The sequence below is a fragment of the Gorilla gorilla genome, chromosome 11 (genome assembly GCF_029281585.2).
Source record: "Gorilla gorilla gorilla isolate KB3781 chromosome 11, NHGRI_mGorGor1-v2.1_pri, whole genome shotgun sequence".
In the NCBI taxonomy this organism is placed as follows: Eukaryota; Metazoa; Chordata; class Mammalia; order Primates; family Hominidae; genus Gorilla; species Gorilla gorilla.
Genome location: NC_073235.2, coordinates 45,503,943 through 45,519,049, shown reverse-complemented (window position 1 = coordinate 45,519,049; position 15,107 = coordinate 45,503,943). Strand labels below are relative to the sequence as shown.

The window sequence follows — 15,107 nt, the reverse complement described above, 5'->3', positions numbered from 1 at the left end:
GTTAATAATGAACTAGGAAAAGGTTAAATTCTAGGTGAGAATAACAGCTTGAGTTATGATGCTTAATGCAGTGGGTTGACTCTGGCCTCTAATTTATTCACTCTCTTTATGGGCAAAGGGCTCTTGGAAAAGCCTTAGGTCATAGGTTTTGAACAATGTCCAAAATGCATATTTAAACAAAAAAGGAAGTGAAATCTCTTGGTACAGATGCAATTTGCCGTTTGCTAATGGAAACATCACATAAAGGACTATTTCAAAAATTATATACCAAATATTAGACTTCTAAAATGCAATGTTATATATCTGGGGATACACTCTCTACACAAGGTGGGTCACCCATGCTTATAATTCCTTTCTTAGACCAGCCTTTATGAACTGTTAAGCTTTCTGTTTAACCAAGCACTAAGAATGCCCCCTCAGGTTTCCTTCCAATTTTCATCACATTCTACCTCTTTATTGAAGGCTTAAACTGCACAATTATTGCACTATCAACATATAGTCAAATTGTCAAAAAGAAGGACACACAATTCAAACATATATACTTCAAAATACTTGTTAAAGAGTGAATGAGTGGACCATGAAAAGAAATGTTATTTCGATATTATTTATTTGAAATAACATGTTTGGCCAGTAGATGTCACCCTTTTTAAGCAACAAAGACTACTTCACAAAGTGTGACATCAATAGCAGTTACATTTGTTCCACTGTATTTGATGTTCTCCATATGGTTCTCGGCTACATACTGAACACTTTAACAGTGAAAAACTCTTTGGTCTCTCTAAAGCTCTAAGAGAACAGAAAAGTAAGATGACAGAAGGCTTATTAAACATAGTTAAACCAGCTAATCTTGGAATACTAACAACTGAAGTATAATTATTAATTGGCAAATAGAGTCAGTAGTCATACAGACTCTAAAGTTTACTCAAAGTTTAAACTGGATTTGACCTTGGAACTATAAATATTATTCACAAGAAAACTTCCTCTCCCCATCTTCACAATATTTTATGTATGGAACATTGTTGTAACATCTGAACAATTACACTTATTTGAGCAGCGTGATATTGTAGGCTTTTGGGTCTTTTCTTTGTTTATCACTCTTCTCACAGGTGGTATTTGATTTTCAGGTGAATAAAAAAGTAAAATACACTAAGGGACACAAAGTTAAGTTTCAGCAAAACATTTCTTTTCCTATCAGGGACAATGAAGTGATGATTGGAAAATACCTTGTTCTTGACTTGTCCAAATCTGTTGCATTCCATTCCTAATTAAAGAGCTCCGATCTCCTAATGCAAATGAAGTACAATATAAGATACTTGGTACAGAATAGAGAGCCAAGGCTAGAAGTTGACAGCACTGAGATCAGTCACTGACATCACTTAAAAAGAAGCTTAGGAGTGTGAGAAAACAATAAACAGAAAAACAACCAAGGTTTTCCTTAACGTGGCCTTCATGAGTCAAGCCTAATTTAAGTCCCATAAATTTCCATGGCTAAATTGTTAAAATGCAACAACAGCTAATAACATATAATTTTCCAAAAAAGTTAAAAGCAAGGTTCTCATACACATACAAAATAAACAGCCATGAAAGATCTCATTCAACCCACTAAATAGTGGCAGAATCAGTAAGATGGCAGGAAGGCCAGAATTCTTTCTTATAGCATATAAGAGAGATTATATCTCCAAGGAATGGAGATTATATTGTACAGTCAGCTCATCAAAGGTCTGCTAAAATAAACTTGGTGATAGTTACAAACTAATGTCCTACAAAGTCACAAACCATAAACTTTGAGGTTATATTTTCTGCTTAAGAGAAATGATCTCCACTGGGCAAAGTCTACATGTTACTATGCACATTCACAGTGAGTCAACGAAGTACTTAGGGGTCAGTATTAAATAATTACCAAACAATACTTGGGCTATGGTGTTACAGAATGTCACCCATCTTTTTCCTGTATATTTTAAATTTTGGATTTTTTTTTCATATAACCCCATACCTATTGATCACATATAATGCTGTATTAGTCCATTCTCTCACTGCTACAGACAACTGCCTGAGACTGGGTAATTTATAAAGAAAAGAGGTTTAATTTGTTCATGGTTTTGCAGGCTGTGCAGGAAGCATGACTGGGAAGGCCTCAGGAAACTTACAACCATGGCAGAGGGTGAAGGGGGAGGCAGGAACATCTTTCATGGCCAGAGCAGGAGGAAGAGAGAGAAGGAGAAGGTGCTACACACTTTTAAACAACTATATTTCATTAAGAACTCACCATCATGAGAATAGCAAAGGGAAAGGCCCCATTGTCCCATCACCTCCCACCAGGACCCTGCTCCAACACTGGGGATTACAATTCTACATGAGATTTGGGTGGGGACACAAATCCAAACCATATTAAATGTTCAAGTGATACACTTAGTGTTTTACATACATCATCTCATTTTATTCTCACAATAACTGCTTATGTGTAGGGGCTGGTACTACCTCAGCTCGGAGACCAGAATACTGAACAATCATAGAAGATTCTCCAGGTGACAGACCACTGAAAGACCAAGCTGAACTGTGAACCTGGTCTGCCTACATGGTCTTTCTCTTGGGAGCCTAGACTTAACATAGATTTAAACATTGTCTAGAAGATTTTGAAATTCCACAAAATGAGGCATATGTGAGCACAACACAATCCCTTTGTCCTTGTTCCTTGTCCATGGTGAGAGAAATCTCAAGTGCAAGACCTGTGTGTGCTAGGAGGTCAAAGCTTAACTCCGAACACTGACATTCTGTAGAATTTGTGTATATTACTTCTTCCCCCCCACCCCACCTCCTTCTATCCCGGCACTGGCTTACCCTTTGGGTTGATATAATACATGAGATCCTCTGTTTCAATTTAAATAAATGGAGACTGAGAAATGGCCAGGGTTGTGAGTCATCATACAAAAGCAAGCAATATCTTATATACTGTCTATGTGGAAAACATGGTATTCTTATAATATTTGCTTTTTAATCTTCTCAGAGATGTTGGGACATACATGGAGGGAAATCTAATGTACTGATAATGATATTCAAGTAAGATGTCTGGTTGACTAAATATCTGTCCAAAGATATTTAAACTTAAGACAAATGTTGTCTTAAGTTTAAAACCTTAAAACCTTGAAAAAAATTTAGACACAATTAAAGAAACTATAGAAAATCATCTTAAATTCCTAGGATTTATATGCATAGAACTTCAGAAATGTGAGGTGCTCCAAAGCCTATTACTAATTCAGCTTCAATTCTTGTAAAGATTATACCACTCAGTCAGTGGCTGAGGAAATTCAGAAAACTAATCAAACATTATTACATTATCTATTAGGAGTCTAGACAGTCTCCTCACCACACATACTCCAATACAACAACTATGAAAAGGGTTTTTTTTTTCTTCCCAGCATATTATTTCTTTATTTCCATACCAGAAAAAAGTAAAAGGAACACTTATGAATTCCCCAGTCAAATAAAAATGTGTAAGTTTGTTGGTGTATTACATTTGCATTTATACTTGCTCTAAAATATGAAGAGTTCTATAAAACAGAAAAGTATTACTTTTTATGTAGTCAGTCTGTTGTTCAGTGTTCAGCTTCTTCGGGTTTCATGGATTATAAACTCTTTTAGGACAGAAGATATTCCCTACAAGCTATCATGTAACATTTACAGCTTTAAAGGTAGATGCAATTTTAATAATAATATGCCATATTTAAGGCTCTATTAGGCACAGCTCTGGTTGCCTTTGATTTATTCATTAACGTGAGGAATCTGAAATTTTCTAAAGTCTAATTTTTGAAAAAAAATATTCAAGTGGTCTCTTTGCATTAAACCATCTGCTTTACATGATTGCAGTGACTCGTTTTTAGCACTGAAGCTTCCCTTTTTGATTAAATTTCTTGTTCAACCAATTGAATTCTTTGGAAAGCATGTATTTCGAATGAAGTATATTGTTGTTAGCAGAGTAGGAAAATAATTATAATCCAATCCTAATTCCTATTGGATAGCATCTTAAAGAACTCATGTAAATTTAACATATTATTAATGCAAATTAATTTGTTCATCACCAAAAAATTAGCTGAAGATGGTACTCACGCAGGTTTAATCGTATGGGCATGCTTTTCATGAATGAAGGCACCAGCAATTCCTCCTGCTCCTGCATTTAAATACTAGATTGAAAATAAATTAAATTATGTGGGTTTACTTAAATATATGACAAAACTAAACAATGTAGTCATTTGAATTTTTTAATTGAAACCACAACGTTTGATCAGTTCAAAATGTGTGATTATTTGTGTATTTATGATAAAACAGAAGCTTAGGTCACCTTCTTCAAAGAAAAACAAATAAAAAATAGTATTATTAGGTTGAGAATAAATGGCTATTACTTTTACAGGGCAATTTTGCTCCAGCTGGTAGAAAGCAGTTTTAATGAGATCTGGCTTTGAAATTCATACATTTAAATTATTTTGTCCTAAAATATTGTAATAAAAATATATTTTTAAAGCAAGTAAATTGTAATTGGTTTTATTTTCATGCTCCCTGTCAACTGTTTTAAAATATGAATTCTAAGTTGATTCTCTAAAAATTATCTTTATATATGCAGAAATTTCACAACTTATCAATAAAAAAACTAAAAAGATCATCAATTTGAATTAAGTGTAGGGCTTTTTCTACAGAATCTCCTGACTTTTTCATAGCAGCCTAGGAATTGAAGAATTAATTTCTCTATATTGATAGAAATACTAGAATTACATTAATTATCATACTATTCCATCATATAACTCGATTAACTAAAAGCAGAAAATACAATAAAAGAAATAGGGAAAGTAACTCAAATCTTTAAAATTGGCCCACAGATCCAGTTTCTCCTTCAGATTAATGTCAATGTGAAATAAAGGGATGTAAATGTATTAACTCGTTTGTACCTTGTAGGAACACCAGCAGGCAAAATCAACTCCCCAGTCATGTAAGTAGAGTTCAACATTTCCAACTGCATGTGCTAGATCAAAGCCAACATAACAACCCTAGGGAAGAACATAATAATAAGCTTTAAGTTTGCTTCATGATTAGAAATAATAAGTACAAATATTTTTAAGAAAACATTTGACAAACTTCTGTATCATAAATTATGGTTTGCTCTTTGATGCAATGGTTCACAAAGTATGATCCATAATTCCCAGGACCCTTTCAGAAGGCCCACCAGATCAAAGCAATTGTCATAATGCTAAGATATTCTTTGCCTTTTTTGCTGGATTGACACTTGCATTGATTATGCAAAAGCAGTGATGGGTAAAACAGCTGCCACCTTAGCAGGAGCCAAGGCAGCGGCACCGAACTGTACTAGTAGTCATTACATTGGTCCCAGCCTTTCACCTGGGGGCATGGGAAAGTTTCATGTGAAAATATCCTTGTGAAAACTGTAAAAATGATCAATTTTCATTAAATCTCAATATCTTAATTCTATATTTTTAATGTTGAGTGTGGGAAGTACACATAAAACCCTTGACCACATTCTGATGTAGGATGGCTATCTTAAAGCAATGTATTTATGCAATTATTTGAGTGGCAAGCTGAACCTGCCACTTTTATATCATGGACAACCATTTCTGCATGAAAGAGCAACTGACAAACAATGACGATTCACATGTGTGATGTATTTAACAGATATTCTTTTGAAAATGGAGTGTCACTTCAATAAAACAACTTATAATATTTGCTGCCAATGATAAAATTAGAGTTTCCAGGGGAAATTAGAATATTGAAAAACTTGTATATCCACTTCCATGAGTATGACTAGCTCCCATTATTGAGATAATTCTGATGAATATAGTAGTAATACATAATTTCTAATTATTATATGATTAAATATGTCAATATTTGGAAAATACACATAATTCAATGAACTAATATTTTCTGAATGGCCAATGCTCGATGTTACATATTGTGCATTGATAAACGATCTATTTAAAATGCAAGTTCAGTCGATGAATTTTAATATAATAAAGTACAGAAAGTTCAGTGATTCAGTTTCAAATTCCATACCAGAACTCCTAAAAAGTTCTCACTTGTCAAATTCTGATGTAATATCAAAGAATACACAAAATTGACGGAAAGGCTATTCAACTACTCCTGCCTTTTCTGATTACATATCTTCATGAGTGCCTATTTTCTTTGTAAGATTCAAAAAGAGAAAAAAAGATTGAATGCAGGTATAAAAAACCAGCTGTCTTTTATTAAGTCAGGTGCTAATAGGATTTGCCATATATAAACAATGCTACTGTTTTTTAAAGAAAACATAGTTTGTATAACAATATTTTGCTTATGTTAATATGTAATGCATTTGTTGTTATTCTAAAACAAATAAATACATTTTAAAATTTTGTTTTAATTGCAAATACAGTAAATACAGATATAGAGCCAATGTCAAATCTCTAAGATCCTCAGTGGTTTTTAAGAGTGTAAAAGGTTTCCTTTTCTAAAAAGTTTCTGAACTGCTGCTTAAGTGTATCCTAGTAATATGAAAGAGTCAATAGTTTTCTTGTTTAGCATTTAATCCCACATCGTGTGCATATTTAATCAGTTCAAGTATATGCACTGTTATAAATTCTATCAATGGTTCTGCTTCTCTGCCCTCTCTTGCACCCATGTTATTTGCCATGTAAGTTCTAGCTCCTCCACTGTGGGTAAGGTGTAAGTCTCAGCCACTGGGATCAGCCATGTGACTTTAGACCAACAGAATGTTAGCACATGTAATAAAAATAGTCTCAGAAAAGTACTTGAGTGACTAAGCTTGCTCTCTCTTGCTCTCTGCCATCTCTATGAGAAGGACTTGCTTGCGCCAAACTGCTGGCCCAGATGGAAGATAAAAGAAATGTGGAGCATAATCATCCTCACCTGAACTCAATCTGGATCAGCTGCTCCTCCATGCCCTCCTCACCCCTTGCAGTTTGCCACAGAAACATGAGTGAGCTCAGCTGAGACTTGCAGAACCCCTCCAGCCAAGTCCTACCTTGATGCTCTGACACCAAGGTGATCCATAAATCAATGGTTATTGTTTTAAGACAACAAGTTTCAAGATGATTTGTTACACAGCATTTTAAGGGAAGAGTGAATTGATATACTCAGCCCCCAAAAACCAAGACATCCTTTACTTGGTCTCAAGAATTACCGCTGCCATTCCTCTTAAAGAGTACAAGATACCAAAGGATCACAAGATGGAGGCTTGGATCAGTTACTGCGTGAGTTCTTCTAGTTCTCATGTTAGAATAAGAGTAACAATCCTTGCTTAATACTATTCGGTAAGCAAAATATGCATACTTTGATACAGTACAGATCCTCAGTGTGAGCCAGCTGTTTTATATGGTGCTTAATTTTTAAAAAGTATTCTTATCCAATAATAAAGAGAAAGAATGATGTTGTTTGGGAGAGAATTTCAAAGTTTAATGTTAACTCTACTGTCTCCTTCATACACATTGACTTTGTACCCTAAGAGTCTCTTCTGATCTGACTCCATTCTGTTTTAGTTATTTACTTGTCATGAGGTTTTAAGTGTTTTGTGTGTCTGCCTAGTGGAATTCACAATGTTAAAAAAGCAAGTCTCTGTTTCCACTAAATTCCCAGAAGCACAAACTGGAACAATGAATACATATTATCCAAATTGTACCCAAGTAGGAAGTTTCTAATTTATTTACTGATGATCAAAGTTATTTAACTTACTACATATCAAAATGTTGAAATGTTTACTGAGAAAATATAAAGATTCATTCCACATTAAGACAACTTTGTACATGAACATGAATTTAAAAACTGATGGCTAAATGCAGGTGATAGAACTTTGCAAAACATTTTACCTCTGGGTTTGTGTATGATTGGTTTACCAAGTGTAGTTTACTATGTGTATGATTAGTTTACCAAGTGCACATACCTGCTCCAAACTAGATTTTTTGGAACACTGAGGGCACACAACTCTCAATGGAATTAAAGTTTTTGAAGTAAATACTTGAATAAATTTTAGAAGTGTTCTAACACTTCCTAAGAAAAAAAAAAACCCAAATTACAAATACAGGTGTTTTCCCTAGAGAAGAGACATGCAAACTATAGTCTGTTTCTGTAAATTTAATTTTGGATCACGGCCAGTCTCATTTGTTTAAATATTGTCCATGGCTGCTTTTACGCTACAGCAGCAGAAATGAGTTGTTGCAACAGGGACCATATGGCCCACAAAGCCTAAAATATTTGCTACTTGGTTCTTTATGGAAAGATGTGCTTACTTCTACCCTATAGGATTGGTTTGCATAAAGAAACCTCAATATACTGAAAAGTTAATTAATTAAAAACCTCATTCACTATAGTATGACTGGAGATAGTATCTCACAAAAGGACAATATATCAGCACAATATAACTGCATTTTGAGGGAGGAAGGGAGATTAATTTATTCTTTTTTCCTCACCAAAAAAAAAATGAGCAATACGTACCATGAAAATAAGACAAGTGCTCCATTGTAATATAAGTTTAAGGAGTAATAGGACATGAATATAATTAATCTTCATCAAAACTTACAAGTCATCAAGTCATCAAAACCTAGGTTTGGAGACTAATGTTTAGCTTTAACAGACACACACACACCCCTCCACACACATTTATTTGTTTATATTTTAAGATACACTTATAATACTGAAATTCCATATGGGGAAAAAAAGTTAATTATTCTAAATTTGAAACCCTCTTTTCTTCTCATCAATATTTCCAATTAAAGCAACTTTTATGAAGCAATTTTTACAGCTCAGATTTTCACAGATTTGTTTTTACAACTCAATTTCTCTAAGAAAACTCAAGAAATAGAAAAAGCAGCACTTTCGTTATCAATTACTTATAAAGAATGGCACATTGAAGAAACCACAAACCTTTATGTACAATATCCCATTATTAAAATCCTTGCGGCCACATTTGTGGTACCACGTTGAAAAATCAAGTATGACTTCTACACTATGTTTAATGCATTTGTAATTATTTCCCCATTGGTTGGTAGACAATATAAATTATTAAAATCTAAAATGTATTGAGAAAAGAACTGGAAGATACAAACATGAATATCACTGCAAAGTGATTTCACAAAAGTGTCACTAGATGGCAGCATCTTAAACATTAAAAAAATCTAATGGTTCTCCAAAACCTCTCTACAGCCATCCAGTTATTTTCATTGTTTTGCCTCATGTAGGTAACATGATATGCATAAGTGAAAGCAAACACTCTATACTTGAGTACCTACTTTATGCAATTTTTCAATAAAAATCAAGTATTTTTCAACACATTTTATTTAAAATTACCCACAGGTGCTCACACTCATGTTGATACAATCACACTCATACTGACACAGCTCACACTCATATTGACACAACCAGCACAGCATTGTTCAGCCACCATGCCACCTTACTTTATAGTCAATCCAAAACTTGCAATCATTTTCAGGCCATTCTGATTATTTCCAGCCTGCCTTCCTCCCAGAAACATTATAAATGATACATTTGATTATAAGACTCACTGCCTTTGTTCACAGAGCCCCCATTAATTTCAGAATGCAACTCATAGTCCTTGGTATGGTTATCAGAGGTGTTTGAATCAGAGCAACTCCATCTTGGGTAGGGCCTGGGTAAAATAAGGCTGAGACCTGCTGGGCTTCATTCCTAGTAAGTTAGGCATTCTAAGTCACAGGATGAGATAGGAGGTCAGCACAAGATACAGGTCATAAAGACCTTGCTGATAAAACTGGTTGAGTAAAGAAGCTGGCCAAATCCCACCAAAGCCAAGATGATGACAAGAGTGACCTCTGGTCATCCTCACTGTTCATTATAAGCTAATTATTAGCATTATAAGCTAATTATAAGCTAATGCATTAGCATGCTAAAAGACACTCCCACCAGTGCTAGGACAGTTTACAAATGCCATGAAAACATCAGGAAGTTACCCTATATGGTCTAAAAAGAGGAGGAACCCTCGGTTCTGGGAATTGCCCAACCGCGTCCCAGAAAAATCATGAATAATCCACACCTTGTTTAGTATATAACAAGAAATATAATAACCACAAAAATGGGCAACCAGCAGTCCTCGGGGCTGCTCTGCCAATGGAGTAGACATTCTTTTATTCTTTTACTTTCTTAATAAACTTGCTTTCACTTTACTTTATGGACTCACCTTGAATCCTTTCTTGTGAGAGATCCAAGAACCCTCTCTTGGGGTCTCTTGGATTGGGAGCCCTTTTCTGGTGACATAGCTATTTATTTTTTATTTTTTAAGTTTTTGTAGATGAGTTCTCACTACGTTGCTCAGGCTGGTCTTGAACTCCTGGGCTCAAGCCATCCTTATGCCTCGGCCTCCCAGCGTGCTGGTATTGCAGGTATAAACCACCATACCCAGCCCTCCTGGGTATGACTAAAGATCTGTATGATCTGTTAGTGCCCCTTGTTCAGATACCCCATATAGACTTCTCTCTATTTACATAAACTTTTCCCTTTCCTGGGGATGTGCTTTCTCTCCTCCATTTGCCTAGCAAGCTCAGATTTTGATCACCAGATAACTTTGAGTGAAGATTCTTTAACCATCTCTCTCTTCTCTCTTATTCTACTGCCCTGTTTGTATATCTCTCTTGTAACAATTTTCTAATCTTACTGTCTTCTCTCACACAGTATGAACCCAAATAATTGTTGAATAAAAAAATAAACGAATGAACAAATAATAAAGTCTTACAAAAGGCAATAGCTATTCTCTAAAGTGATGTTAAATTTATAAGAATATTATTTGAGGGATTCTGTTTCTGATGCAATTTTATTGCATGTGCTATTTATTCAGAAATGACATCTTTTAGAATGAAGTATCTTGGGCAAAATAGTAGTTAAGAATATGTTCAAAATCATTCTCAATTAACAAGAAATATCATGTGTGTTTTGTCTTTGCCATCTTCACTAACACAAAACTAAAATTTTTTCTAATTCGTGAAATAATATGATACATAGGGCCTGTGGTGAAATTTCCAGGAGAAAAGCTAGCTCACTCTTTCCTAACTTTGATTAATTGCCTATTGAAATGAAACATAAAATGGTAAAGCTGAAGTATTTTCCTAGTAGCATTAAAGCTCTGATCACTTTATTGATTGATTTGGTATCAAATTGATTTTGGGCTATCATTATTGTTATTATTTAGTTTATTCCTTTTTCACCAAGATTAAATCCTGTGAACTGTGAAGACTCTTAATAATTAGCAAATTTGGTATGAAAAATAGTACTTATACAAGATAAGATATTTGTCACTATACCCGGGGCTGATATATAGATGGTATGCATTGATATGCTCTTATTAATTATTAAAATAATAAAATAGTTAAGGTACATAAAAAGTCTTTGTCCTAAGCCACCTGACTAACCAACCATGATTGCAGCCCTTGAGTTCATGAGAGGTGTCTGCGAATATCAGCCTGTGAATGTTCACTGCTAGGGACTGGCCCAGGCTCCAGTGGATGAGACAATGCCTTTGCCAGTGCCACTATCATCATGGTAGGTGAATTCCAGGTGAATATCAGTACTTTCTAATAGGCTAATGATGGATACTACCTGGTATTAACATGGAGTATGACCTTCTTTGTGACTGTGGGAAATGCAGCTTCTATACCACACCAATCAGAACTTTAAGTGTTCTGAATATCATTCCTTGTTTGATGCAAAAGTAATAAGAAACAATCCAAGAACTACAGTGCTATAAATTTGGACAATATTACTTTTTATAAAGTATAATGGGAAATTTAAAGAAAATGAACAAAAAAAAGAAAATGGTATAGGGAGATGTGTGTCTGGGTGTGTGTGTGTGCACACATGCTGGTCATCTTTATATAGAGGGTAGGAATAAATGATCAGCAATAATAGGTTGGCTAGTTAACTCTGATATTGGAATTTCCCAAAGGAATTCCTAATGAGGGAGTTTTTGAATAGTACTAGAGAAAGTTGGGAATGGAAAGCAGGAAGATGAAAGCTGGTAGGTTTTTTTGCCACAGTCTTGGAGCATTTAACTTTCCAGAACTCATTCAAGTGTTATGATTCAAAAGCATACTTAGGTGCTAAGTTAAAAACAACAGTAAATATTTCTATAAGAGGGGCCTCCACTATCTCTGTAAATGCCTCTTTTCAGAGTGAATTTCTATTCTGAAAGTTCTGCTTTTCATGCAGACTAAATTTGCCATGGCCTTCAAAAATCCTTCTCACTCTTTATTTTTCCTTTCCTCCCAACTCTCTGGTTATGAGTAGGAACTAAGCATTATTTTGCATATTATGTTCATGGTGTACTTAAAGTCAGTAAGTTCTATAGGTCACAATTCCTTTCCAAAAATTATTTAATATAGCTATCTACTATTTTATGCAATGTGTTAAGCTTCATTTATTTATATCGGTATAGTATAGTTCAATGAGAATAGCAACTCCTCACTATTAAAACATGAAACAATAGAAAATGAAAACCAACACAAATAAAAAGGAAAAAGACACAATCTTCAAGTGGAGCTTCAGTGAAATTTAGTAGAAATCATGTCGCATGGCAACCAGAACCAAAGCTTACGTTTTCTGCAGGACAAAACCAGAATACTGTTCCAACTTATTTTAATCCTATGGCTTTTATAGTCAATATAAGAGATCAAAAAATGAATAATCAGTATATATATATATATATCTCCACACAAAATTCCATCCAGGAAGCTAGCCACCTGAAAATCAATTCTAAATGCTCACATTTTAGTTGAGCACCAAACAGGAACAGAAACAAGAAAAATTCAGATGGTAGAAAATATTTGAGCCTCAATTTTGTAAACCACAGATAAAATTCTAAGGCCCCCGAACCATCTGAATGGACCCCTCCTCTTGGCCAAGGGCATTCCAGAGTTAACCTGAGAAGCTAGTTCAAGCCATGATGGAAGAGGGAATGGACATACTTCATTATACTTTCCAACACTAACATCAACACAGACCATAAGTCTGATAAGAAATATTTACATTCTATTCCCTCTGAAGCCTGCTACTTGGAGGCTTCATCTGCGTGATAAAACCTTGGTGTCCACAGCCCCTTACTGGAACCCAGCCATTCCTTTCTATTGATAATAACTCTTTCAACCAGTTACCAAAAATATTTTCAAATCTACCTATGACCTGGAAGCCCAGCCCTCTCCTCCCCAGGCTTTCAGCTTCGAGTTGTCTTTCCCTTCCAGATTAAACCAATGTAAATCTGGTATGTATTTACTGATGTATTATGTCTCCCTAAAATGTATAAAAGCAAGCTGTACCCTGACCACCTTGGGCACATGTCATCAGGAGCTCCTGAGGCTGTGTCATGGGTATGTTCTTAACCTTGGCAAGATAAACTTTCTAAATTGACTGGGACCTGTCTCAGATACTTTTGAGTTCACAACCTTCTGATAAATTACCTAAAATTAAGGTAATTTACCTAATGATTGATTTCAAATATATCTTTTACCAAATATTTTAAAATATAAGTGCATAGAGAAGGCGATCATTACAAAAAACCTTTACACAACAAATAACTTGGAAAAACCCCATTGTCCTAGAGCTATTGAATGACTGTACTTATGTCAATATATACAAACAGAGGAGACAACAGGCCCTGGTAGAGACAACACTTCTCCATGCCACTCAGGTGGGCTAATGCTAGAGAACTGGATGCCATGAATATACTTGGGAGATTCCAGAAAGGTTAAATGTGGAGTCTTGATAAGTAAGCAACAACAAAGAAAGGGCCCCAGGTGGGGAAGAACAATGAATAATTGTTCTGAGAAATGTTAATCACAAGTAACCTGTGGACACAGTGACCTCCTTCCACACATAGCCCCAGCAGCATGGCTTCAGTCAGCATGTGGCTCCCTCCAGCACAACGCCATAAAACTTCCCTCCACCCCTTGCCTCTCTGCAGACAGCCTCTTCTCTGTTGTAATGCTCGTTGCTTTCTTGCAAGGTATCTTCATACTTTCTCTAATAAATCTGCCTTTCTTTACCTATGACTGTCTTGGTAAATTCCTTTACCACCCATGATGAGCCCCAGCTAGTCGCACCTGTGACATTAATTTTGAAGATAAGAAATCCAATAAGGGAGTGTTCTGAATCAAAAAATGGGTATCATGAGAAAAGTGTGCACAGCAATCAAGGAACTCATTGAATTAAAAATGAGTATCTTTAACTTGGAATCAGAATGAAATTAGAGTAAACATGTTTACGTAGTGATTTAAAAACTCTGGTATGGATCCAAGGATAAGCTAAACAGTGAAATGAATTCATCAAGATATATTCATTTATTTATCAACTTGTGCAAATTAGGCTAACACAGAATTAGGGAGATGGGAGAGCTCCCTGGACCCCTTCAGAGGATTTACGACATGGGTGTGCTTCACTTACTCAGCTGCTTGTGGGAGGGGGAGCATGCAGGCGAGTGTGTGCTGGGGCCAGGGTGAGTGCTTTTGGGCTCCTGACCCATGGTAGCATCTAGGGGTATGTTACAATTAGTGCCCTTTTAGCAGTTGCCTTCCATGGATGGCCAAATGTTAACAAGCTCAGTGGGGAGTCAGGTGACAGTCTTTTACAACTGGCCCTCTTGGCACCTAGGAGGTCCTTGTCTGGCATCCAGGAAGAATGAGGTCACAGGGACTTAAAGGATGGTGAATTGAGTGATGGAGGTGGGATCTCAGTGGGATGAGGAACTGGAAAGGGGATGGAGTAGGTAGCTAATTTTCCCCTGGAGCTTGGCTGTCCCAGCTGAAATCCTCTCTGACTGTCCAGCTGCCTCTTTGATGTTCAGATGCTTCTTCTCTCCTTCTCTGCCATGCCACTCTGCTCCTCTGCCAGAGGAGTTTGGGGTTTTTATGGGTACAGGATTGGGGGGGGGCGGGGGCGGTCATGCTGAGCCAGGGTGGTTTTGGAAAAAACAACATTTAGGCAGGAAAACAGGGATAACTGTTCTCATTTAGGGCCATGGTCTCCAGGCTTGAGGGTGAGGCCTTTGCTGGGGAAGCGCCTCTTCTACCCAGTATTTCCGTGGCTCCTGACTTTATCAT

The 15,107-nt window shown here is 35.9% G+C and overlaps 1 protein-coding gene across 6 annotated transcripts in view; it reads right to left on the bottom strand.

The window, feature by feature from the left end:
- Positions 1 to 15,107, bottom strand: part of KYNU (kynureninase) — a 288,310-nt gene that overhangs the window by 46,078 nt on the left and 227,125 nt on the right. For 4 of the 6 annotated variants that reach the window (XM_055380094.1, XM_063694804.1, XM_004032615.4 and 1 more), the window contains 2 exons: positions 4,938 to 5,036; positions 4,105 to 4,178 (listed from right to left, as the gene is read on the bottom strand). In XM_055380094.1, the coding sequence (XP_055236069.1) occupies positions 4,105 to 4,178; positions 4,938 to 5,036 (173 nt within the window). Of the gene's footprint in view, positions 1 to 242; positions 1,284 to 4,104; positions 4,179 to 4,937; positions 5,037 to 15,107 lie in introns of those variants that run through there. The other 2 variants (XM_063694806.1, XM_055380097.2) reach the window with 2 other exon arrangements.